The sequence below is a fragment of the Vigna angularis genome, chromosome 9, assembly GCF_016808095.1.
Source record: "Vigna angularis cultivar LongXiaoDou No.4 chromosome 9, ASM1680809v1, whole genome shotgun sequence".
Lineage (NCBI taxonomy): Eukaryota > Viridiplantae > Streptophyta > Magnoliopsida > Fabales > Fabaceae > Vigna > Vigna angularis.
Genome location: NC_068978.1, coordinates 30,653,129 through 30,680,963, shown reverse-complemented (window position 1 = coordinate 30,680,963; position 27,835 = coordinate 30,653,129). Strand labels below are relative to the sequence as shown.

Below are 27,835 nucleotides of genomic sequence, written 5' to 3'. Positions count from 1 at the left end.
CAAAATTATATATTTATTTTAAAAAGTCAAATGTTATTTATTTATACATTATAATCAATCTGCACACTTTCCTAGTTGTAAGGATTAACTCAAAAAATAGCTATGAATACTAGTTTATTTATTATTTGTAATAAAAATGTGTTAATAGGGCTAATATTGAGAAGAAAAAATGAGTTCGGATTTAAATGGTTATTTGTTTTACTTCATGAATATAATTCATCAATGTTTTAAAATCTTAGTACAGATTAATTTTATATATATGTGTGTATGAATCTTGGAACGTTCTTCGATTTTGGTGAGCTTTGAGACTATGTTACTTCAACTTTAAATAATATAAAAGTTATTTACATGAAAATGAAAATCATCCCTCAAAAGTTTATTTATTTGAAAATTTTAAACAGAGTTTAAAAAAATGCATTACATTTTTAAATAAAATCAACGTAAATTTTAAATAGGAATCTAAATTATATCAGAATATAAGTAAAAAAAAATTTAACCACTATAAAAAAATCATATAATTATATTTTTATTTTTAAAACTTTTTATAATCTTTTCTAAAAGTATAAATCATTATTTTTATTTCTTTTATTTTTTAATTTCCCATTATCCTATTGCACTTTTAATTATACGCGGAGTGAAACCGATGTTATACCCGGACTGATTATTTTTCTATATAGCATGCTAGTACCTTTACATTTTTTTCTTTTCGAATTCAAGTATTATTTATTTATCTTAAATTTAATATTAATTTTATGTATAGAATAGTGCCTTTAGAGTTTGAAAAACAAAATATTCAATGGCTAAAACTAAAATTTTAAAAAATAATAATTAAAATTTTAGAAGAATAAAAAATATATAGAAATCAAAATCAAAAGTTGAATCGAAAGATACTTAAAATATATTTAAACAAACTTTTCACATGTTTAATTTCTTTATTCCTTTTCTTTTTCAAATTTTAATGATTTTTTTTCTTCGATAAAATTAGGGAATGACGCTATTTTCACTTTGATTATATATATTTAGATTTATGATTTTTTTTTTCCTATAATACAAAACTCTCATCCAATATCCTATAAGAAAGATTTTCAATTGAGAAGAATATTAATGTTAATATTAATCTAATAACACTCCTGATTTTTTATTAGTTAACCATTTGTATTAACTTTTAAATTATATAACTAATATAATTGATTATGTACAAGACTAGATGTTGAGTTATGTAATATCTCAAATACATTATTGAAACCATGAAGGAAACATAGCATAGCTAATAAGATAGATCAGTTAACTGATTGGAAAATAAATATAAAATCATTTCTATAATCATTCAATGTAATTATAAAACTAACTTTATATATAGCAACTACAAGTATCAAAACTAAGTATAAGAATGGTGTCTCAAAAATCACCAAAAAAAGGATAAACACTAAGAAAATTAAAATACTAAATCTACTAAACATTAGGGCCACCTAAACCTACTTAACCATCACATCATCAAACTCTGCTCACACCCACCAGATATCATCGTCTAAGAGGATAACACATATAGAACAAACAACCAAGAAATATACAAAAAGGATAAGCTAATTGTAAAACGATTATACATATTAAGATAAATTCAACATACAATTTCAAGCACACCATTAGTAGAACATCATTCTCATTCACACTTACTGACTTAGACTAGGCAAAACCCCTTACAATATAGTATAAATGTTGAGCCATGGAAGGTTTTGCACATATGTGGTGGAACAACTGACCCATTCAAAGCTGTCATACAAGGTTAGTCCTTAAAAACGCCCTTTTCAACAATGAAGAAGAAAGGACCCCAAGCTAGGACCTCTTGCTCCTCTCACGACATGACTCTTCACTCTCGAATTAAGCATGGATGACCATTAGAGTATAAGGATAAACTCTATATCGACTTCTTATTGTTGGGAATCCAAGTGTGAGTCTAAGTTCCACATTGGATAGAAATGATAAAGTAGAGTAGTATATATAAATGATAAAGTAGAGCAGTATATAAAAAATGAAAGACCCATTAACCCATTACCTTAAGGTTTTGGGTAAAGAGTGGTGTCGATCCCTTATATAGTTGGCTCAGATGTTATTGGTGTTTGTGTATCCCACAAGGTAACCTCCTCCTCGATAGACCCAAAAGTGGTATAAAAGTCGATGGTTTGTCTTGGTGACCGGCTAAGACGAGTATAATGATCCCTATATCGAAAGTCTTCCTGGCAAAGGATATCCAAGTAAGTGAGTTTCGTTAAGATACGACGGTTGGAAAGGGTTACTCGTGGTTGTGGTTGGTTGGGAATGCTTCCGCTTGAGGAGGAGTGTACCTATGTGGAAGGGACTCACCCTTAATGGGGAGATGTTGGGAATCCAAGTGTGAGTCTAAGTCCCACATTGGATAGAAATGATAAAGTAGAGCAGTATATAAAAAATGAAAGACCCATTAACTCATTGCCTTAAGGTTTTGGGTAAAGAGTGGTGTCGATCCCTTATATAGTTGGCTCAGATGTTATTGGTGTTTGTGTAACCCACAGGGTAACCTCCTCCTCGATAGACCCAACACTTATAACTTATACTAGTCCCACATATAACCACCCATAAGAGATTCCTCCTTGGAATTCCCATTCACAATATTTCATTAATTCTTTAATAACCTCATTACATATTGCATCTAAACATATGCAACCATGAAACATCAACAAAAGAATAAAAAATAGTCGAGACAAGTATTACAAAACACCAAAAAACCTTGAGAAAAACCCTGTTGGTTGGTGCTCAACGCCTCAAACTGGCACTCAACGCTTTGCAACCTGAGAGTCAGCGCCCAGACTAGCGCTCAACGCCCTACTACCCGACAGTTGGGGCCCAAACTAGCCCTCAGTGCAATGATAGATGCAATAACTCTATTTCTTTGACCCTAAACACTTCACCCCTAACTTCTAATACTCTCTAGTACCCTAGAAACACTAAGAAACCCCTGGAAACACCATTATAACTTAAATTTGTCACTTCAAACCAAATTAAGCCCTGTACTCAAATGTGTCACTTCATCTCTACCTCTTTTAACATTTATTTCACTGCATAAACAAGTCTTAAAGGACTCAACAATAGACCATAAACTCTCCAATTCAACCCAGGCCTACTCACTTAGAAATTCACTACCCAAAACCCCTTTTTTGGACCAAAAACCATGTAAATACACCCTAATAATTCCTCTACTCCATAATACACCACATTTTTACTAGTTTAAGGTCTCAACAAGTCCTAAATGACTTCAAAACAATCCACATACTTCTATTTTTCTTCAACCATCATTTCTTCAAAACTCACTTACCAAAACCCCCTAATTTCACTCTAAAACAAGTAGAAAATGAACTCAGTTGCTCTCTCTCAATCTAACTTCATAATATAAGAATTTTAGGATGTCAACCAATCATAAACCACCCCCTAACACTTACCAAATTGTATGTTCTACATTAAATTCAATATTCCCAAGAATTGTATACCAATCCTCAATTTAACCAACAAGTGGGATATCAACCTCCCATTTTTACCAAAAATAATATCAACACAATTTTACAATTAAATCATTCTCATTTCAGCATACATACACTAATATAATTAAATATTAATCAATCTCAAGAACACACCAATTAAGCACACACAATTTGTTATTTTTATTAATTTAACACATAAAAGCTATCACCTAATTACATGCACACTGAATAAAAAATTTCAAATCTTCCTAATAAATATATGTATGAAAACGAATTAGCTTCCCTTAACTTAGGGAAAACTACGACATCTCTAATACAGTCGCCCGAAGTTTCCACGACAAAGAGTTTTAGAAAAGCCTACAAATCACTAGTTGATGATTGGAAACGAACCTTAGAACCTCAAATTTACAAGGAATCAAAGGAGGAACAAATTTTTTTTGTACATGCAAAACATACATGTATGATCAAAGACCGAGAAAAGAAAGAGAAAAAGGATAGAAACTTGCTCTATTCACTAGTGTAGTCAAGGGAAACGACAACGGTTATTTTTGTCCATAGACAGTGGTTTCGCAACCGAGGTATATACTGACAAGGTAAAAAGTCTACCCCTTTTTGCCTTGGTTCTGAACCGAGTCAAAAAGGTGTATGCTTTTGCCTCAGTTGAAATACAACCGAGGTAGTAGAGGGTTCTTATGCCTCGGTTTTAGTTGAACCGATGTAGTATAAGAGTTTTTTTTCCTCAATCAACAATCATTTGGGCAAAGCTCCAAAGCATTGAAACCAAAAATTGTAAACAAGAGATGATGAGCTACTTTTGAAGTATACCAATTCCATTCACAAAATATACAAGTGTGAAATCATCAAACAAAATGATGAGGCTGAGAGCACAACAACTACATCAACAATTCTACCAGCACAACAACTACACCATCAATTCTACCAGCACAACAACTACACCAGCCTTAACAACACTAACTTTGTAACACAGAATCAAAGTACCTTCTTATTTTGGTGTCATAAGTAGCTCAAGGCTTCAAATTAGAAGGAATAGGGATGTTTGGTGTAATCCAATTAACGCCAACTTGAAACCTCAGCAGGATTGAACCTCTCGGTGGATTGGCAAAGTCAAAAACTGCCCCATACACTCCTTCCCTTCATGAGCATTCCATCGAACAGGTTCTGCGTGGGGGTGCCCATCCGCTGGGGGAGATCAGGATAAGGAGAAAGGGCAGCATAGGGCGGTAGAGGAGGCTATCACAGAAGTGTGTGGCATCGTTGGTGTCGCTGGGGCCTTGACGTAGACGTCCTAGAAGATCTTGTGATCGGAGACAACCTGGAGGAAAAGAGAGGGGTAGTCGTAGTGGCAGCGGTAGGGGTTGAGGTTAGGGTTGTTGTTGGAGGTGGATGAGGGTGGTGTCGATGGCGCCACACATGTTGGGGAGGGATGTGAGTTCTTCGAAGGCTTGGATGCTCTCGAGGAGGCGGTAGTGACCAACAGGTAGCGGATTAAGGGAGTAGCGAGGAGGCGGGTGACCATGTTGGTGATTTTGGAGACGAGGTACAGATCGAGGGAGTAGCGGGCAGTAAGGGTTTTGGCGGAGAGGTCGTGGACGAGGCGGGAGAGGACCATGGCGATGGTGCAGTCGGAGGGTAGGGAGAGATTGGAGAGGGCGATGTGTGGCTTGAGCTTGTCGACAACGTTTTTGAAGAAGGGGTAGAAGAGGCCGTAGAGGGAGCACCATTGGGCGTCGCCTGGTGGTGTTGGGGTTGTCGCCTGGTGGTGTTGGGGTTGTTGTTGGTGGTGACGGCGGCGGCGTTGGGGTTGGGAAGGGAGAAGGAGGGGCGCAGTGAAGAAATGAGGGGGGCGATGGAGGAGGGAGACATAGGCGATGGTGAAGAAAAGGAGGGGGCCGATGGAGGAGGAGTGGAGGAGGGACGAGGGGTTGGCCAGTGGTTGATGAGAGTGAGTCGGAGAGGAGGGAGGTGGTTGGGTCGAGAGAAAATGTGGAGGTGAAAAGATAATATTATATTTACCCTCTCTCACCTCCTCTACTGCCTCGGTTGGTCAGATAACCGAGGTAGAACCTCTATATCAGAAAAGTTGTCAGGTGAAAAGTCCCTTTTACAAGTGGAATCCGAGTTTTCTAACTCGGTTGTTTTCAGAACCGAGGAAGTATCCTCCTTTAGGCATCGGTTCCCGGACAACCGAGACATATACTTTCGTTAAAACTACGATAATGTCACCACGCTTTTATACGCTTTGGTTTCAGTAAAACCGAGACGTATATAGCGCGTTAAAAAACCTTTTTTTTACTAGTGATTGTAGACATTGATCGGTAGATATTGAAGACAACTCAATAGTGATCCTAGGAACTTCTGGATCATCAAATAAAATGATCAAGGAGTAAGAAAACTTAGAGAGAAGGTAGAGAGAGTTTATAGAATGAGTTCTAGAGAGATGAACTATATTTTAAGTAATGAGACGAGTGTATGAAATTCTATTTATATTATCGACTTATTTTAAAATAAAATAATTTGTCTCATTTTTTAAAATACATATATCTAGATTCTTACAAGTTGTATATTATTAAAAGAGAATTAAAGTTTGAAAAAAATAATAATTAATATTTTTAAGTTTATAATTGAGTTTTGAATAAAATTAACCTTAAAAATAATTTATCGGTTTAGAAAGTCAATATGTCTATAAATATATAGATACGACTTTGAATAAATATAAAAGATAAAAAATATGCAAAAATAGAGTAAACTCTAAAAGTATAATAAAGAATAATATGCAAAAATATGTAGAACTGACTTCTTAAAAATATAAGTTAGTGTTTGAACAGACTGATATAATGTAAATTGTTAGGTTAATCAATACATGATCAAACTCATTTCATATGTATTGTTAGACTCATTTAATTAGTATATGGACACATTGGTTTAATGTATATTGTTAAACTCATGTAATTAATGTATAGAAAAACTTAAGTAATGTATATTGAAAGACTCGTCTAATCATAAATTTGATCAATATATGGACATACTTTTCTAATGTGTATTCTTAGACTCATCTAATTAATGTATGAAATTACTCATATAATATTTTTGCTATATTCATTTAATTAGTATATAAAAAACTTGTCTAATAAATATTGTTAGACATGTATAATATTTTTTGGTATGTTCATCTAATCAATATGTGAATAAACTCGTCAAATGTGAATTATTTTTTCTCTTGATAAGAAAAAACTCTAAGTATCTAAGAAGATTTTTATGAACAATATTTATGTTAATATTAGTCCAAAACTCTCTTCATTTCTTACTAGTTCACAATTTTGTATTAACTTTTAAATAATATAATTATACTTAAGTGGTCCCAATTAATTAGGCATGACCTTCACATTGTGCAAGCCTTAACCAGCATTATAATAATAAAATTTGAGACTATTTTTCTAATTTTTTAATTGCATGGTGGCAAAAGAAGTCTATAAATAGCCTCCACATTAGAGATGAATTCTCAAGTTTTTCATTCTCCACACCCTTCTTCCATTCTATCTCTTATAACACTTAGACAATGTCTCTACTGCTTTTGTTTGGTTTGGTGTTTCTGAGCCACTTCAATGGTGGATTCAATACACCATTGCCACCTCCAAGCTATGGAGATCATGTATCCATTCTAAGCATAGATGGTGGTGGCATAAGAGGAATTATTCCAGCAACTGTTCTTGATTACTTGGACAAGGCTCTTAAGGTCCCTTTTCTATTATATATATTATCACTGTGTGTGGATTCCTACCTTTTAAGCTTTAAAATTTGTGTATGTATTCTTCCCATAAAGATTTGGTTGATACTATATCCTTTCATGAAAGAATGTTAGCTTTTTAGGCAAAGTTATTAATAATCCTTATAGTTTTTGCCTATGAAAAACTTTTCCTTAAAAGCTACATAGAACTAATACTTAGTTCACTCTCCCCGAGAAGAAACATATGAAGAGGAAATGGAAGTGTTTACACACATTATATATATATATATATATATATATATATATATATATATATATATATATATATATATATATATATATATATAATTTCCTTAAACAGATGTCTCATTGCAAACTCTTGTAATAACTTTTTGGAATGGTTAGTGCTCTCTTTGGAGTGTTAACATGCATGCTTTATATAGTTTGCTTAAGAAAATAAAAAAGATAAAATAGGGGAGAAAAAAAAGTGAGATATGATAATTATATCACTCAGAAGACCACTGCTTGTATGAATTTAATAACTTGTGTATAATTCGAATGATGTTATTTTCTAGTGAATCTACAATTTGATTTTGTTGAATATATTCTAGAATTTGTTGGAAGTCTCACGTCGATCAGAAATAAGGTCAAATTATAATATATAAGTGAAGTACAAACTTCACCTTATAAATCAGTTTTGTATCGGTTTTGTAGAATTGAGTTAAGTTTAAACCTACCGTTAATTGCAACATATGAGATTTTGTTTTTGATGCAGGTTAAGGATCCAAGAACATCGTTGGCAGATTATTTCGATGTAATATCAGGAACAAGCACTGGTGGACTCATGACTCTTATGCTGGCAGCTCCAAACTCATCTCACTCCCATCAACCTCTCTTTACTCCATCGGAAGTCGTACAGTTCTACAAGAAAAATGGTCCTGAAATATTTCGTAGGTATAAGTATAAACCTTAAACAATAATGGAACACTAGCTGATATAACTATGTTTATCTTACAAAGTTGAAACAACTTTCTAAGACCAAATTAATTATCTTATGTCACTTTGTGGGTTTGGTATAACAATAATGTATAACTATGTTCATACGCTGATCCCTAAGTTTTGAGGAATGTGTTTGATGAGGAATCTGTCAAAGCAAAATGTATATTTTTCGTTGATATCTTATGGGATTCTTATGTTATATGGTGTTAATTAGAGTTAATACACTCTTCAAATTAAAGTATTGTAGGAGAAAAATTCATTTAAAACATGAATCTCTTTTACTTTTTTGTTAAACGTTTTGACTCTTGCGATGCAACAATATGCAGACAACATTTGATAACTTGTCCCAAATACGATGGAGAGTTCTTAAAACGAAAAACTGTTGAGTTATTGAGAGAAACACGACTGAATGAGACATTGACGAACGTGGTAATACCAACCTTTGACGAGAAGAAAATCCAACCAGTTATATTCTCAAACTACAAGGTTAGCATTTTATAATAAAATTGTGTACATGTTTTCATGAAAATGTGTTAAAAAATTGAATATTTTTGGTGATTCTTGGATGATGCAGCTGAAGACAGAAAGTTACTTGAATGCGAAACTGTCAGATATAGGTCTTGGCACTTCGGCTGCACCAACTTATCTTCCATCTCACCAATTTCAGAATGATGGTGTTCAATTTGATTTGATTGATGGTGGTCTGGCCGCTAACAATCCAGTAAATATTCTTCACTAACTATATATATATATATATATATATATATATGTATATATATATATATATATGTATATATATATATGTATGTATATATATATATATGTATGTATGTATATTATGGTATATTATATAACATGGGATGAATACTTGATATTTTTACACATTTTTATATGTAAATCTATATTTTATGTTAATTGTATTAAATAAACTTTATTTAGGTTTTTACTTAGAAAGAATTTATTTTAGTACATTTATACTATTTTGGAGAATAAACATTTACTAGAAATATAACTATTTCATACTTCATAATATATATAAGTTGATTCAGATTTCAACTTATAATTAATTTTGTAAATTCTTATTTAACTTGAAATTCACTTATTAAGTGCTTCTATTTTTTATAATTTGTAGGAATTAAAAGAGATTAAAATTAATTACATGTGTATAAAAAAAACACAATTAAAATAGTGTGTAGATGGTTGAATATAAAATTGAATTTTATGTATGTACCAAAAGAAATACAATTTGTTTGATTATGCACATACATGGAGGAAAAAAAATATACACCCACAAACATAGTTATTGTTAAGAGTAACTTATTATCTGTTTTTACTTTTTTTACTTTAATGATTGAACATGAGTTATTTATTAAAACCATTAATAAAATGTAATTTAATATCTTCTTTATGCATAAATATATATTTTTTTTACATATATTGACAAATGGTAGTAGTAAGATTTGAACCTAGTTAAGACTATAGTGAACTTTTTAAAATAAATATGGAGAAATATCTGAAGAGTTTGAGAAGATGTTTGATTGAATACTTTAGGCTCTGGTTGCTGTGAGTGAAGTGATACAAAACAATGGGGAAAAGGAAATTTTGATGCTGTCATTAGGAACTGGAATACCCAAATCTAAGGAGAAGTTAGGTGGCATATTTGATATTGGGTGCCAAGCTGCATGGCTACCTTTTCACATTGATGTTATCAGTGAAGTTGCATTCAGCACAGACATGACTCGTTACTATCTTGCAACAATCTTCCCTGGCCTCTTACCTGCCAAAAACTATCTTCGAATTGAGGTATATGCATGGTTAGGTTTTTCGGCATAATGTTTTCATATACTTATTATAGAAGAAAACAAAACAATAAATGAATTTAACATGTACAAGTTAAAATTATTAATGATATATATGTAATTACAGGAGTATAACCTCCCTCCATCCTTGCAAGCATTGGATAATACTGACAAAAAGAACATGGATAACCTTGAAAAGATGGGAAAGGGTCTGTTGACCCAAAAAGTCAAGAGGATGAATGTGAATACATTTCAACCATTTGAACTAGACCACACAAATGCTCAAGCTCTTGACAGGTGAGTACACTCACTTTCTGTAGATTTTTTTTTCCCACAGTAACTAATATGTATATATATATATATATTTAATAAGTTGATTATATATTGAATGCTAATTTTGAGAGGATGTTTGTTTTCAAGGTTGGCTGAGAAAGTATTTGCAGAGAGGCAGTTGCGTCTGAAAAGGAAATCTATGGAAAAAGGAGGAAGACCTTTGGTTGAAACTGTTCAAGTTCTTTCTGATTGAAGAAGTGAGTATTATGAATAAATGTTATGTGTGTGATATTATATTATGTTGTGTACGTTTGTTGTAATATATGTGTGATGTGTGGGATAAGGTTGAATGCTTTGGGGTTCTATGTAACTCCCATTTGCAGGAACCGTGGATCATGTAATAAGGTTGAATGTTTTTGAGTTGTATGTAACTTGATTGCTAGGACCATGTATTATAAAAAGTGATCCTTTGTTTGGTGTTTTTGTTTTGTGTTTTTGTTTTGTGTTTTATAAGATTTCCTTGTCCAATATTATTTATGAATGCAAAAACTGATGAGGAGAAAGTATTTGGGAGAATCAGAGCTTAAAAAAAAATCAAAAAGCAAGATTTTCTTTCTTACTGACTGCTGTATTTGCTAAAAAATCTGCATTAATTATGAAAGTGATGCCAAACTGTACAAATTCAATTAAAAATAATAAAATATTACAAAAGTAAATCCAAAAAGAAAGTAAATCCGGTGAAATTGAAACCTAAGATGTTCTTGTGACAAAAGGGTGCAAAAAGGGAAATTGACTATGGTGAGGTATACCTACTAGTGATCAAAATTAAGACATTTGTTTTTCTCATTTCACTTGTAACTCTAAATAAAAGTGGATAAAATTAACCTTGGACTGAATTATTAAAAACTATATTAAAATAAAAAATACTTTGTTTGAAGTGAATGAAACTAAAAATTAATTTAGACGAATTTAACTGAAATATTTTTTTATTTTATAAAATTTAATTCTATATAATTAAACTGTACTTCAACTAGTTTTAAATTGTAGTAATTTTGAATTGAATTACATTATTTTTGAACTAAACTATAATATTTGTTCTTCCATAAATAACAAAATTTAAAAAATTAATATATTTTTAAATAAAAATTTCATTATAAAATACAATTTATCAATACATTTTCAATCATCCAAATTAAGGACACTTAAATATCTCAATTCAATGTATTGAAAGATTATCTTTACAAAAATAAAATAAAATATTTGATCACTTTTAAACTCTTAAAATATGAACTAAAGAATATATAAATTTTTTATATAAATTCAACTTTCTTAAATTAATCACATTATCCTGTTTCGCAATATTCTATGACCACCCTGTTTCACAATAAAAGGTCAAAAGTCAGCATAGTTACAACTTTTTAAAGCTGAATTTCTAGGAATGAATGAAAACACAATAAGAAAAAATAAATAAAGGAATATGAATGAAGAAAACCAATATAGCTAAACATTATAAATCTATCATCATTACTATTTAGTTAGACATTATAATTTCAGTGCATGTGACAGGAATAACTGTATAATCACCACAAACCTTACATTAATATTAATCAATGACCGTGTACATACATAGTAAACCTTCCATCAAAACTAACAAATATATAAACATCATAAAGTCAATGTCCATACATAAACATCGTACACCTTGTATCAAAGCTAACCAATTTATGTGTATAATCACATCATACCTTGCATTAATATTAGCCAATATCCATGTAAAATTATCATACATTCTACATCAATGCTAACAAATGCTCGTGTTAAATTATTCTTTGGGAAGACTCATCCTTACACTCACAACCAACACTAGTCATCCATGTAGCTAATCGAAAACTCTAGCACTCTAGTCCTCATCGGCCCATAATAATCCTTCCTTTAAATTTTTCATTGCAACTTTACCAAACAAGAATGATTATCTAACAACAAGGAATTTATCTTTTTTGATGTAGAAGATCAAACTAAATTGCAACCATAGAGCATACTAAGAAAAATTGTACCAAATCAAAAGCTATGATACCAATTTTTGGGAAAAACCGTATTGTCTTTATTCCACAAGAATCAGCCTACTAATGGAGAAATAAGATTAACACAAGAATATAAGTAGGAGCTCCAAATCCAAGAAAAATCTAGGACCATCATCAGAAGACAACCAAAGAATAACAATGTAAAAATTTGCATAACAAATCGAAAAATCTCTCAAACCTTTTGACCCATGTATTCTCTAAAGTAAGAATTTAACTACACCTAACAACATGCTACTACAAGAGTATAAGAAAAGTCAAACACTAGTTAAGAGTATCTTAGACTAAGGATAAGAAACGCCTTGGACTTAGAGTTTGTTATATAGTCATCAACATTCATTATTCTGGGATTTATTTTAGACAACGTGAAACTTTTCAAGATGTATTATTTCCATCGGACCAACCTAATATATACAATTTATGAAACTGACGCGATATGTCTTTTAAAATTTTTAATTTGTCCCACTTTTGATTTTACAATGGTTCCTTTGGAACTGATACAATATCTTGATGTCAAAAACGAATTTCACACGATGGTAGTTGTGTTAATCTATTGTTTTCATCTTAAATCACAAAGGAAAAAGAAACAAAAAAACTCATACGTAGAGCATAATATTATACATTGACACTTATTACATTCATAGTTCTTTCAATAAGAGCTGCATAGAACTCTCATGGAGTGTGAACCTTTTCTTAAACAGAGATGCTTGGCAGCCACAAGAGTTACATATAACTCAAATGCCTTGCTTATTCTAGATAGTACAACGAGCGTGAATAAAGGACAGAAGAGAGAGTTAATCCAAGGTCATACAGTTGACATTAAATAAAAAGGTTCCTTAGGAGTGCCGAAGTCGCTTGAGCTTTGTCAGAAAAAACCCTAAGAGATTCAAGAAGTGGTCTTCCTCTCTTTTCGATAGATTTCCGTTTCAGACGACGTTGTCTCTCTCCAAGCAAAATATCAGCAATCCTTCATAAAAATACATAAAAGCAATCCCCTCAAAACTAGTAAAATTTAATAGTTGAGTAAATTGAAAGGTAATTAATTCATTTTTCTTTTCACCTGTCAAGACCCTCAGAATTTTTCAGCTGAAGTTTTTCAAGATCAAAAGTATCCAAATTCAACTTTACAACATTTTCTTGTAACAATTGTTTTCCGGTCTCTTCAAGGCCGTTCATGCTTTCTTGTGAGGCATTAACTTGGTTGGAGAAATCAGGATTCAAGTCGTATTCCTGTCATGGATGACATGATTCATCAATATATAATCCAATGCTATAAATAACTGTCCAGAAATAAAAAGAAATATATACCTCAATTCGAAGGTATATATCGCCAGGTTGGGAGCCTACGAAGAGTGATTCAAGGTAGTATTCAGTCCATGGTGTAGGAGCACGACCAAGGAAACCAATCGCAGGAGATATCCATTCCAATGGTTTCCAATTGGCAGCCGTCTGAGCATCAAAGGTCTCCTTAATTTTTTCTGTTCCAGTTCCCACAGACAACACCAAGATATTCGGATATTCATTGTGTTGTAGCACTTCACTTATTGTTGGTTGTGTCTGATCAAATCAAACTTGATTTTGTTAAACTTGATATATCCATGCATGCTATCACAACTCACATGTGATTTTAAGTAACCAATAACTAAATTAATTTACCGGATTCCCAGCTGCAAAACCACCATCAACCATATTGAACTCAACACCATCGTTCACAAAATAGTAAGGTGGTAGTTGAGTCGGTGCAGCTGAAGTCGATATCGATATATCCGACAACAACGCATTTAAGTACGGAGCATTCTCAAGCTGCATCACCCAAACATTATATTAATTGGTGTTTCGATTTTATTGTATCAAGAAATTAATATATGCATATGCTGCTAACCTTATAGTTTGAGAATATAACCGGTTTTTGTGTCTTGATGTCGAAAGTTGGGATGACAACATTGGTCAATGTTTGATTAAGTCGTGTATCCTTCAACAGTTCACGAGTTATGTTATGTAAAAACTCTCCATCGAATAGGGAACCCTTTCCAGGTCTGCATGTTGGTTGTTTCGTCATCAGAAACACAAACAAAATCACGTTATTATTTGTTGCTGTCAATTGTTCATATTGATGATGTTGTGAGAATATTAATTAATGTTATTATTATACCTAGATTCATTGAATATATGAGGGCCATTTTGTTTGTAGAAGTCTACAATTTGTGCAGGAGTAAAGACAGCCCGACTGGGATCATGAGGACTTGGGGTGGCTAACATAGCTGTTATGAGTCCACCAGTGCTAGTTCCTCCTATCACATCAAAATAATGTGCTAAATCTGCATTTGGATTCCTAGCCTGCAACTCAACAAAATTCAAGTTAATCTCATAAACCTTCATTCATTCATACAGTTTCAGTATATATAGTATTAACATTAAGAATGAAATGAACCTTAAGAGCCTTGTCTAAGTAATCAAGAACTGTTGCTGGAAGAATCCCCCTGATACCACCACCATCAATGCTCAGAACAGTTATAATGTTTCCATTGTTTGGTGGTGGCAACCTTTGGGTACTGAATCCACCAATCAGTTGCCCAGCAAACAGCAAAACAAAGAAAACCAAATGAGCCATAAATTGCTTCACAAGGTACTATAGAAGTAGTTGAGATAATTGTGTGATTTGTGCTTAAATGTAAAGCCTATTTATAGATTTTCTTGCTTCACAAGGGTTCTCATTGCTTACATAAGCTGCACAATTTTAAATGGTTCCCAAAGGAAAGGATAACACAATACGTATATCTTAATGAAGAATACGTATATCTTAATGAAGAATACGTATATCTTAATGAAGAATGCGTAAAACGTTTTCTCTCCATTATAAAAGACAAACTTACTTATACATTTATGTTATGTTTTTATTTTGAACAAGTATATGATATCATGCATATAACAGGTAGAGAATACTGAATAAGTTAATTTGAGTCTAACTTTCATTCTCTGCCAACCAAGCACACATTATCCAGTGTTGTCGGTAATTATAAATATTTTGAAATAGAAAAACATACATCATGCATAAAACTTTAGGTCCCCAATGCAAGCAAGAACAAAAACTATGTGGACACCTACGAGTCTACATTTTTTGACATTTTTTCTCAATCATTTTTGTAAAGAACTATGTTATAATTCTGAATAATCCAATTCTAACTTTGTTTTTTATGACTTTTATAAAAATATATATTAAAAATAATCACCTAGTTTTTAAAATCATTCAAATTTTGGAAAATCTTAATTGGAGAATCTTATATTTTTATGTTTTTGAAAATCATCACCAGCGACAATCCTATCTAAGGCCATCGGCGGTGTCATTTATTAGAATTCTAGTTTCAAGCGACGATCACATGATTTTGATGGTCTCTACTATACTATCACCATGTCATCAAATACGTCTTCATCGAAACTCCTACACGCTCTCAAAGTTTTTTGATGTTGTGGATTTGCTCCATTTTTTCGTCGTGTATGGTAACATGTCTATTAGCAATTCAGAGTGTCGAGGTAGCTCGTTTTCCTCTTTCATGTTTATTGTGCATTGTCGCACGTTCCTTCTTCTCTCAAGCCGCTATTCAAATCATCATCGATGTTGCTCTTTTTCCTTTTTCAAGTGTCTTGAGTAGAGAATCTTGGATTTTTATGATAATTATAAATATTTCTAAATAGAAAAACATGCATAAAACTTTAGGTCCCCGTTGAGGCAACAACAAAAACTATGTGGACACCTACGAGTCTACATTTTTTGACTTTTTTTCACAATCAATTTTGTAAAGAACTATGTTATAATTCTCAGTAATCGAATTCTAACTTTGTTTTTATGATTTTTATAAAAATATACATTGAAAATAATCATCTATTTTTTGAAAACCATTAAATTTTTAGAAAATTGTTGAAGACAGTTTTGAAAAAACTGTTGAAGCCTATGTTAAGGGACTTCCAAATCTCTTTAACATATTTTTTAAATTTTTAGAAAACTGTTGAAGACAGTTTTGAAAATTATTATTATCTTTAGTATTATTATGATTATTATAATTATCATAATAAATATTAAAATAATAACATGTATTAAATTATATTAAAATAAACTAAATATTTTTTAAATTTTATAATAAAAATAATGTAAAATATTTTTTAAATTCAAAAAATTTATATTAAACTATTAAAATAAATTAATTATTTATTAAAAGTTAAATTGAAAACAAAATTTAAAAAATATGTTAAACGCTTTTTAAAATTGTTAACATATGTTTTCAAAAACCGTTTAATATATTTTTCTAAATTTTGTTCTTTAACTTAAAATGAATAAATAATTAATTTATTTTCATATTTTAATATGATAAAATATATTAAATTAGATTTTATATTATTAGTCATATTATTATTATTATTTTCAATATTATTATTATTATTATTAGGTTTAATTGTTTACTTTATTCCTAGTTTCACTGTAGTGTTTCAACTTTGTCTCCACTTTTAAAGAAGTTTAAACTTCGTCCATACTTGGTATGTGTATTAATCAAGTCCAATTCTATTCACGATGTTTAAATAGATAATGTTGACTTATTTTTGAATTTGTGTTGTGCATATTTTGTTGTCGTATGATATTGATTGTGTGATCTTAAGCCAATAAAAGGGTGACGTGGAATTAGGGTTTACATTTGGGAAAAAAACTTAATGTTAATAGAATTAGGGGTTTCGAGCAAAGAAAATGAATTTGGGTATTTTTGATAGAGGGATTGTTGAGTTCGTGATTGAAAAGAATTGGTGATCTACATTACAAAGAGAGAAGAATCGCAATTGGGGATTTCAAAAACAGAAGCGTATTTAGGGATTTCGAAGCACATTTGGCATTTTTTATGGGAGTATATCTTATTTCATATGGGTTTTCTTTAGAGTCTAGATAGCGTTTAGGATAAGCATAGATTAAGATAGCAAATGCTTGGAGTAAATTTAAGTAGTTACTGTAGTTTAAAAGGAAAACATGTCATTTTCATTACCTAAGGAGATTATAATCATAGTCAAAACAATAGTGCCAAATAGTGTTGCTTAATTGGCAAAACTATAGAATGTTAAAGATAGGTAATTACTCCACTTCTATTATCTGTGGCTTGGCAATCCTACCGTGATCTTACGAAAGTGAATCATCGAGTGTGAGTGTGGTAAAAATAACATAATTATAAGATGCCAAACAATCAAGAAGTATTGTAAACTTAAGACATATTCAACATTAATACTTATAAGTCATATCTCAAAGACAAAATCATCGTAGCTTGAAATTGCATTATACAGATTTGTGTTAAAGGTGGTATTCAGTGGGTGGTGTTTCTATTTTAGAAGAAAGGTTGGAACTATAATCTGATAAAGATGCATGTCATCTGGTCAACATTGTCATATTGAATGGTCAAGCTCACTTGTACGTTGTACACATGGTGTCAAAGCCTCAGTATATTCATATGTTGAAATATTTTGGTGACCCCGAAGTTGTTATGAGTGGTGAACTGAAGTTGAGAGAGAGGATGGTGAACCCCAAGTTGAGAGAGATAGTGGTGAACCCCAAGTTGAGAGAGAAGATTATGAACCTGAAGTTTGGAGAGAGTGTGGTGAACATATCTCCAGTAGTAATTAAAGGATAATCAATAATAATAACAATCATTGATTGACAATTAATGGAATAATGAAAGTTGGTAAACTCGTTTTAAATATATGTTTAATCGATTGTTAGGTAACGAACTCTCATGACCAATCTTAATTATAATATTATTACGCAAAGTCACTAGCTGACTTGAGTGTCTTCTACAGGCACCCTCCCCACGGCTAGGACAAGGAGAAGAGAGAGAATAACGCAACTGGATTATGGGATCTCAACCTTATCGGAACATTTTGACATCACCATGGGGCCGAACCCACGAACACCTAATTTAATGTATTAGCACTTCCTGACCTCTCAATTTCATAACCATGTCCTTTTCTTTTTCTTGGGCAGGCCATATATCTATGTATGTACATTGCTTGCAGCTTCGTTTCTGTTCAATAGGATGCAATGGGTAGATAATTTGTTTTGTATTGTTTACTTGCTTCTTAATTTCATTCAACTAGTGTCGACTACATTGCTTATATGCTAAACCAAAAGCATTGTGACAATGTTTCTTCTCGATCATTAAATTTCTACATTCTTTAGACCCAGTTTTCTTAGTGAACCCATTATCTATTTCCTTTGCCAAAACTTACTTCTAGATCATTAAAAATAAATCAGTAGTTTAGTATTACACAAATGTATAATTGAACACGTAATATAGTTTTTAGTTTTTATCATTTTAAAAACATTAATTGCTCACATATATAATTTTTGCATTAACCAAAAATAATACGATGTAATTAAATTTTAGATTAAAATTTATTTTAATTCCACACATTTAAGAATAATCTATCCATTGTAATCCACTAATTCATATATTATAATGTTAAAAAATTAAAGATACTGCCACTGTTATAGTTAAAACATTAAATTAATCTTTGCCATATTACACAATACAACAGACACTTCATACATACATATATATATATATATACATATATATATATATACATATATATATATATACATATATATATATATATATATATATATGCAGACTTTCATATATTTGTAGCTTCTCTTTTAGTTTAGGTTCAAGCACATTTTCATATATAAAGAATAACCTATGTGTGTTCATGAAAATTATAATTAGATGTCATGAAAGAATTCTAAATGTAGTTTGTTAGATATAATATCTTTATTTTATATTTATTTTTTATCTTTAGTTAGTTTGTTATTATTTTTTATTTGTATTTTAGACTTAGCCCATATTCAACACAAGGAAGATCAATCTCATATATAGTTTCACTATATTCAAATTGATATCAGAGAAGGTTGTTTGAGTCTCTTACTGTTGATGGTCGTGGTCGCTGCCACCGGTGACGTTAAAAATCTCATCTTTTTTGAAATACCTCAATGAGTAATCATGTCTTTCTCAGCCTCAAGATCAGGCTTGTAGTGTCTGACCTCGCCCTTCTTAAGTATTTCCGACAACAAGACCATCTCTCCATTGTCGCTATCCCTCCCCTCCCCCCGTCCGTCATTGGTTGTTGTCAGGCCTCAGAAAATGCGTACGTTCGGTGGAGTCCACGTGGCAGCAGGAGGGCGAGCAGCAGCGCCTGACATCCACTGACGGACGCCAGACTGTCGCACGCGGAGCTGAGTCAGGAATTGGAGGTGGAAACCACGTGGCGACCGCTGAGTGGACGTCCAGCATGGCTGCCAGGGTGTGAACGTGCGTTTTCGGTAATGGAGTCCGCCTAAGAGAGGACGACCGTCCGGCATGGGCTATCAGAAGCATAGTAGAGTGCGCTGTCCGAGTGGAACGTGCGCTGGCTGATTGGGGACGAGCGTTCGGCTGAGTGGGAAACATGTTTCGGGAATATTCCCACTCCCTTTTACACGCGTCTCCAGGTTTTATTTCTGAAGTGTTCTTCCTCTTCACCCTCTTTCCTTGATTTCTAAACCTTCTCTCTACACTCTCTACGCCTTCTCCCTAAGGAAAACCACCCAATTCATCTCCTCCAACCAGTGTTCCGGCAACATTGAAGGACGCACGGCGTCAAGGACTCCAGAAGAACCGTTCGTTTCGTGAAGACTAAGCTGGTAAGTCTTTCCTTCATGCTGACGTTCAGTATAACGCATGCAAACCCAATTACGAGATTCATACGTTCGTCATCATTCTTAGAAATGGTTAGATCTGATTTGGCGTTGGGGCTCGTTCATTGTAGTTTGGTTAACGAGCGTTGACGAGCGGGGGAAGGGGAAACGTAGTGAAGAAGAGTGTGGTGCGTCTGTGGACGTTCGTTCATTTCCAGGTAAGGGAAGCTTACTTAATTTAACTGTTTGTGATGCATGTTATGTGTGAACGTTCGTTATTTTACTGTATGGGAGTAATGCATGATGAATGATATACATGATGGTATGAACGTTCGTTATTTCACTGTGTGATGTTGCTAGGGTTGATTGCATGAACGTTCGTTATTTTGATTGTATGAGGTTGTTATGCTTGATTTATGTGAACGTTCGTTTTATGGAATGAAAATGATATATGATTACGTTACGTATGACGTATGAGACGTTGGATGAAATGAGATATATGAAATTTGAGATTTTGGTTTGATATGAACGAATGAAATCATGTGACTTTGATGAAAAATGAATTTTCCCATGAAATATTGTACGTTCGTTCTGGACGGTCATTGACCGTTCGATTTTCTTGGCCAACATAATGAAAATAGGATTTTGTCATCTGGATAGGATCCTGGTTGAGGACAAACGTCTGTTTAACCCAAAACTTGTTAGCCGTTGCTAGGACTCGGGTTCAATCCCCAAATCCCCGGCAACGGCGCCAAAAACTTGTTAGTCCAAAAACTTGTTGGGCTCGATTTCGGCAAGTGCACCGAATCGTTCAAGTAATAAACCGGTAAGACCGGGTATCGTTTTCCCAAGAGACTCGTAATACTAGAGAATTGTGCGATTAACAACTCATATAGACTCAAGAACATAACATCAATTTACAGAACAAGTGCAGAAAGATAAATTCATACATAATTACAAGGTTGGACTTTGGTATTGAAGGCACTTGAAAATGGAAAAGACTAGAAAAGGTATGAAATGACATTGCTAAGGCTAGTTTTCACCAATGCACTCTTGTGTATAACCAATTTTCGTCTCCTCTCTATCAATTTACTAAAGTCAATCCACTAAAACACTCTAGCCCTAATTCCTTAGGTGAAAGAGCCTAGGTTTTCCTTATCAAACCCCAATTCCTTGGCAATCTAACAAGCAAAACCCGCATTAAAGAGCTGGGATCTAAGACAACATGTGAATCATCTTCCATTCCTAGAATCAATGACCCACAAGGACTCCTATTTCAGTTCCGGGTTTCATCTTACGTTCCCATAATCCATAAAACCCCAAAATCAAGTCATCAACGTTCCCATTACATGCAAGCTTTAAGATCAGAAACAAGAATACTAGCAATTGATAGAAAAGGCATATATATATTCAAATCATTCAACAATTACACAAGAATTCAAAGGCTACAACTAATCCCAACAAGATGGGTTTGGTTCTCCATTAGAATCCTAAAGCTTACAAACATGGAAGATGGAAGAAGAAGGAGACCCAAAGGAAGAGGAGGAGATGTTCCCACAAGCTCCTCACGCCCTCCATGAGCTCCAAACGTGAAATCGCACCTCCAAAGAACCAAAGACCCAAACCCCTTCGTGTTTTAGGGTTAAATAGACACTGTCTGCCACATCAGAAAAATCGCGCCCGGCGCCCTCTGTCAGTCGCGCCCGGGCGCGAGACTCTCTGGAAGCTAAAAGTGGACGAACGTCCACTAAAGTAGACGAGCGTCCTGGACGAGCGTCACTTCTCGCTGCCGAGCGTTCACCGAGCGCCTATGGACGAGCGCCTCTTCTCTCACTGGACGAGCGTCCTCTGCTCTATCTGGACGAGCGTCCTCTTCTTAGCTCGCTGGACGAGCGTCCTCTCGTAAGTCCACAGGACGAGCGTCCTCCCTGCTAGCTGGACGTACGTCCACTCTGCTAGCTGGACGAATGTCCAATTCTCTCTCCGGTGGACGAGCGTCCTGCCTGGCTTGGACGAGCGTCCTCTTCTGCCTGGCTTGGACGAGCGTCCATTTCGTCCTGGACGAGCGTCCGCTCTTCTCTTTTTCTGGACGAGGACGAGCGTTCTCTCTGGCGACGAGCGTCCTCTTGCATGTGCTTGCTTTGGTTTGCTCTATACATTGTTGGAGACTCTTCCAAGCTCATTTTTAGCTACAAAATAAGGGATTATTGATGAAAGTACATCAAAGTAGCCAAAAACACAAATATTCAGAAAACAAGACAAAAGAAGAGGATTTAACAAGTTATAAGTTAGAAAGGAGTTGATTTTGCTACTAAAATGATGCTTAGAATATGGTAAAATTTAGCATTATCAACGTCCTCGTCCTAAATTGCTATGCTTGAGCGTTCGGCCAAGCACTGTTGTATCTGAGTATTCTTTGACAAATTCCATGTTTTTATTTCCATTGATAATATGCGTTCGGTTTTTCCTTAGCAATATGGTTGAAATGTTGATTCTGTCATTTGGCTAAATCCTTGGTTGAGGACGAGCGTCCTCATCCTAGAATGCTCTGTTTGAGCGTTCGGTCTGGCACTGTTGAGTCTAGTACTTTTGATAAACTTCTTTCTTTTGTACTTGTAAATGTATATGTAATAGTGCATGTTTCAGTTTGTAATACTTCTTCAAAAGTCCCTTAGTTTATTTTCAAGATCTATCAATCTGAGATATTGAACGTTCGGTCTTACACCCAACGTTCGTAATGAAAGCGTTCGATCTTACACTGAACGTACGTTGAAACTGAGGCTCGGTCTTAAACTGAGCGTTCGTCCTAATGATGCTCGGTTTTGAACTGAACGTTCGCCCTAATGGTGCTCGGTTTTGAACTGAGCGTTCGCTCTAATTGGTGCTCAGTCTCACACTGAGCGTTCGTCCTTAAGGGTGCTCGGTTTTATAATGAGCGCTCGTTCAAATAGTGTTTTCGGTTTTATATTGAGCGTTCGTCCTAAAATGGGGCTCGGTCTTATAATGAGCGCTCGCTCTTAATGGTGTTCGGTCTTACATTGAGCGCTCGCTCAAAATGAGGCTCGGTCTTATGCTGAGCGTTCGTCCTGAATGACACTTGGTATTATTTTGAGCGCTCGTACTCTTATCGTAAATTAGCGTACGTCCAAACTTCATATTTGCTACGTTCGGTCATTGACTTGAAGTGAATTTCCAGATTGAGAAGTCTTATAAACGTTCCCTTGAAGTCTTGAAACGTTCGCATTTGATGCATTCGGCCTAGGGCCTCTACACTTAAATTACTCCTGGAATATTCACGAGCGTCAGTCCCTTAAACTGATTCTCAAGGTAAATAACGTTTGTCCAATGAACAGTATATTGTGCAGCTATTCCCGTACGTCATTGAAATTATGTCGTTCGTACTCTTATTCGAACGAGCGTCCTTTGGTCTTACTTACAGCGTTCGTCCTCGGTCCTTGGGGACAGAACGTTCGGTTTTGGTGGTTTTTCTTATGAATGATGAAAATGATTATGGAATGATGAATATTAAATGATGAACAATAAATGATGAATGATAAATGATGAATAGTAAATGATGAAGAGTATATGAGATGAATGGAAAGTTATGACTTTTGAAAGAGCGTTCCGGGGAGGAATGACTCAGAATTTGATTATTGAGATTTGTAAAGTATGAATGTGGGAAGCTTAACCGGTTTTTCATCCTGATGTTCCGTGAGTACTCGTCCTCACGTAGAGGGGGTACGTCATGTGTGGGAATGGCAAGTGGTCCAAGTCCTGGTGGTTATTTGGACAGATAGGGCTAACCTCGGGTGGCAGCTGATGAGAGTTCCAGTTACTACATCACCCGGGTGCAAGAACACCGAAGCTACACAGATTTCATACAGTCCGGACAGTCAGTCGTGTTGAGTTTTATTTTGTACATACGTCTAAGTGTGTTGATATTTGATGAATGCATGCGTTGATATGTTTGGGTGCAATGAACTGTTTATCTGAATTGTGTGTTGATGCATGAGTTAAATTACATAAGCTTACCCTGCGTTTTTCCTTGTGTTGTCTCGTCATGTACGTCCGTCTTGTCATTGCAATGATCATCCGTGTGGATGTGAGCAGAGGGAGACGAGCGTTTGGAAGAGGTCTTGAACGAAGAGAACCTACTAGAAGTTGAAGTGAAGACCGAGCAATGAGACGCTCGGCTTTGAATTGTTGGTTTGGGTGGTCGTTCGACCACTTCATGTTTTCGTTTTAAGTGATGTTAGACCGTTCGGTATTGTCCTGTGTAAACCGTTCGGTCAGGTTATTTGTACGTTCGGTTTTAATTTGTAAACTCTATGGACGTGCGCGCTCGTTCTTAAATGTTGGATCTGTACTCAAGGACGTTCGTCTTTGAGCGTTTGTTCGGTTTTTAATTTTTAGTGGAAAACTGTATTGAATTATTATTAAATGTGATTTTTCTGAATTTATAGTTATGACTGTATTTTTGGGATGTCACAGTTGTCGTCGTTCACCTCCGATTGTCCACCTTCGTTCATCGTCGACCACCGTCGGGCCATCGGTTATTGTCGGCCGTCGTCGTCTTTGTCAACACAGTTTAGTTCGGCGACTAGCGTATCTAGATCGCCTCCTCGAGAAATAACCATCCCCAACGGTGCCAAAGACTAGTTCTCATCCATGTGCCACCATGAGCACCACATCTGTCAACTCTTCACTGCCGGCCTCCATACGCTGTCAGCTACCGTGACAATTTCGTCCGGTGACCAGTGGATCTTGATCGTATCCTTGAGCGATGGCCAAACCCGCCGGCCACCCTCACAGTTTTGTCTGATGACCAATGGATCTAGGTCTTCTCCTTGAGCGAAAGCCAAACCCGTCGCAGACAGGACCAGATTCCTCTCAACGCGCCGCCACACGTCGCCTTGTTTCAGCTGCGCTCAAACACGTGTTTGTCACGCGCCACCTTCTTGGTGACGGAACCACACTGTGCCACACCAGACCTCCATCTCTCCCTCCATAGTAGTTGTGATGCTCCTGTTGGATTTCATTTATTTACAAGTCTCCAAGGACAGTCAGGTTAACACCAAGGAATTTCAACACCAAAGTCATGGGTTGAAGGTTGCTTAGGGAGTATATTTCTGGCGATATTCAAAATCTTAGTCAACAATTTCACCAAGCCTTTGTCAGATTTGTTTTTGGGTCCTTTGATGAATAAAGGAGAATACTATGATATTCCACTTTCACGATTTGTCATCGGTGTGCCGTCATTTGCACCCTTCACTGTGAAGGGGAGTATGTTTCCAGCCACTACAGGCTTGCAATCCCCACTAGTCAGAAATGGCAGTCCCTACAGTTTTGTCGCTTTCAACCACTACAGACCCCACTAGTCAAAGATGGTACTCCCTGCAGTTTTGTCGCTTTCAGTCACTACAGGCCCCATACTTACTTGATGGCAATCCAACCCCTTTAGTTTGTCATTGTCCTTCTTTGTCAAAGTCATTCTACTTGAAGTTTCATGGTGCTAGTTGAAGTTTCGTAGTTTTCCACCACTGTTTAATCTATAAGTTGTTGTTAGTTGTTCGTCGACATGTGATTGCACATCTGTTTGTCGCGCACTCTTGAAGACAAATCATATATTTCAAATTGAGTTTATTTGTTCCAAGCTTGTTATATAGAATTTGTATGCTCCAACTTGATGGGGAATGTTAAATATGTTATCTTTATTTTATATTTATCTTTTATCTTTAGTTAGTTTGTTATTATTTCTTATTTGTATTTTAGGCTTAGCCTATATTTCTTCTATTATAAATAAAAGACCTTATGTGTATATTCAACATAAGTGAGATTAATCTCATATATAGTTTCACTATATTCAACTAATGGTGCTTAAGGTCTTATCATGGTATTTTATAGACTTCTTATGTGTATGGTTTGTTTTGGGAATTGATTTCTTTGCCTAAAACCCATCCTTTGCATGTCTCAAAATCTTGTGGCGGTGTAGTATTGGTGTTTAAGAACTCACAAATTTCTCAAAGTTGTTGTTAAATAGATGGGGTGGCTTGTGTATTAAAACATTATCTAAGGCACCAGACATAACACCTTCTTACATGATAACATTATCTAAGGCACTAGACATAACACCCTCTTGCATTAAACTTTAGGTTTTAAATATATTAAATATATATTTAAAACTCAAAGTTTTATTTTCTGTTAAATATATTATTGACTAACTATTATGTTATATTATAGGTATATCAAAGAAGCATGTCAAACGATGAATGTAATGAAGAAGAAAAAAATTAAACATTGTTATTGAACATCTTTCTTAACCATATTTTTAGTGTTAAACATTGTTATTGAACATCTTTCTCTTTAATTTTTATAGTTGTATGAATCATGTTAATATGTTAAACAATGTAGTTTATTTTATATAATAATATTCAATTTTAGTTCATATTATTTCATTGTTTATTTTGTTATTTAAAACAATTTTATCATAATCATATTTTAACAATCAAAAACGAAAAAAAAAATTGATCTATATACATTTTTGGTGGTTTTTGAAAAAAAAAACCCTGCGAGTAAAGACGGTTTTGAAAACCCCAATTAGTTCCAATAGTTTTAATGAAATCCCTGCAAATAATGGCAGTTTGTACAAAATCCCCACTAATACTAACGTTTTTTCTTAAAATCCCTAAAAATTAGACGGTTTAAAAAAAATCCACCAATAATTATTTAGGAACATAACTTTTCCTAACGGTTTTTTACAACTGCGAAAAATATACTTCTTAATAAAAATAACTCCCAGAATAGAGATTTTTGTAGTGACAATATTAATTAAATTATACATCATGCATAAAATTTTAAAATAGAAAAATATACATCATGCATAAAATTTTAGGTCCCGAATGCAAGCACAAACAAACTAAAGCATTCAATATTTGTAACCTTTCATATAGTATGTGGACACGTAGGAGTCTACATTCGTATTTCTTTTATTATTTTTAAAGGAGTGGGGGAAGCCTTTAGGGAGTCACGGGATGCCATGAAAAAGGAGGAGAATTTGGTTTTACTTGGAAGTGGCTTCACGGGGGGCATCTGTTGAAGGGGTAGGGGAGTGCATGGGTTCTACTTCTTAAAAGGGGAAGAGTTTGGGAGGTTAAAAGGGGGGGAGCTATGGGTTCTGCCGGGAAGGGAAATTCTTACTGCCAAATTTGAGAGGGGAGAAGTGGGAGCTGCTGTTGACGCTGCAAGGAGGCTTTGGTGGTGCATTTGGAAGAGTTGAAGAGTGGCTGGCAGTTCTGGGAAAGAGGAGAAGTGAAGAACTTTTGAAGTTGGAAGGAGATCAAACTCTATGGAAGTAATCCAAGGAAATCTTCAAGAGGTAAGGGGAGCTAGATCTTTGATTTGATTGATTGTATATGCTTTGTATGATGCAAATCTGGGTAAAAATATGGGAAGAAAGGGTTGAATTTGATGTTTCTGGAAATCTGCAATTCTGCAGAAATTCTGCAGAACCGTTCGTCCAATTTGGTTTCAAATTGGACGTTCGTCCCTAAATTGGCTTAGCCAAATGAACGTTCGTCCAAAAGTTTGGGACGTTCGTCCCAACAAAGCTCGACCAGTCGGCCAAGTTTAGAACGTTCGTCCAATTCTAGTGAAATTGGACGTTCGTCCGCATTGTTCCGGAGTGAGTGTTCGGTTATGAACGAACGTCCGCGTATGTTCGTTTTTGA

The 27,835-nt window shown here is 34.4% G+C and overlaps 2 protein-coding genes and 1 pseudogene across 2 annotated transcripts; 1 reads left to right on the top strand and 2 right to left on the bottom strand.

Annotated features, from left to right (window-relative positions):
• Window positions 1–4,637: 4,637 nt before the first annotated feature.
• Window positions 4,638–5,703, bottom strand: LOC108346797 (uncharacterized; annotated as a pseudogene).
• Window positions 5,704–7,087: 1,384 nt separating this feature from the next.
• LOC108346796 (patatin-like protein 3) lies at window positions 7,088–10,811 on the top strand. Its single transcript, XM_052868809.1, has 7 exons — window positions 7,088–7,266; window positions 8,033–8,211; window positions 8,583–8,742; window positions 8,831–8,977; window positions 9,808–10,059; window positions 10,183–10,352; window positions 10,476–10,811. The coding sequence occupies exons 1-7, from the start codon at window positions 7,090–7,092 to the stop codon at window positions 10,579–10,581; spliced, it is 1,191 nt and encodes a 396-aa protein (XP_052724769.1). The 5' UTR covers window positions 7,088–7,089; the 3' UTR covers window positions 10,582–10,811.
• Window positions 10,812–12,988: 2,177 nt separating this feature from the next.
• Window positions 12,989–15,056, bottom strand: LOC108347238 (patatin-2-Kuras 4). The gene is made up of 7 exons (XM_017586403.2): window positions 14,838–15,056; window positions 14,559–14,743; window positions 14,289–14,442; window positions 14,063–14,209; window positions 13,715–13,963; window positions 13,467–13,636; window positions 12,989–13,373 (listed from the first exon to the last, which is right to left on the bottom strand). The coding sequence occupies exons 1-7, from the start codon at window positions 15,015–15,017 to the stop codon at window positions 13,226–13,228; spliced, it is 1,233 nt and encodes a 410-aa protein (XP_017441892.1). The 5' UTR covers window positions 15,018–15,056; the 3' UTR covers window positions 12,989–13,225.
• Between the last annotated feature and the right edge of the window lie 12,779 nt (window positions 15,057–27,835).

What these genes read in the sequence shown, in the direction of transcription:
- LOC108346796 (XM_052868809.1), top strand. Translation starts at nt 7,090, where the DNA reads ATGTCTCTACTGCTTTTGTTTGGTTTGGTGTTTCTGAGCCACTTCAAT. An exon ending in ACTTGGACAAGGCTCTTAAG is followed by an intron (nt 7,267 to 8,032) that starts GTCCCTTTTCTA and finishes TTTTTGATGCAG; the next exon opens with GTTAAGGATCCAAGAACATC. An exon ending in AATGCTCAAGCTCTTGACAG is followed by an intron (nt 10,353 to 10,475) that starts GTGAGTACACTC and finishes TTTGTTTTCAAG; the next exon opens with GTTGGCTGAGAAAGTATTTG.
- LOC108347238 (XM_017586403.2), bottom strand. Translation starts at nt 15,017, where the DNA reads ATGGCTCATTTGGTTTTCTTTGTTTTGCTGTTTGCTGGGCAACTGATT. An exon ending in ACTTAGACAAGGCTCTTAAG is followed by an intron (nt 14,744 to 14,837) that starts GTTCATTTCATT and finishes GTTGAGTTGCAG; the next exon opens with GCTAGGAATCCAAATGCAGA. An exon ending in AATTCTGAGGGTCTTGACAG is followed by an intron (nt 13,374 to 13,466) that starts GTGAAAAGAAAA and finishes ATTTTTATGAAG; the next exon opens with GATTGCTGATATTTTGCTTG.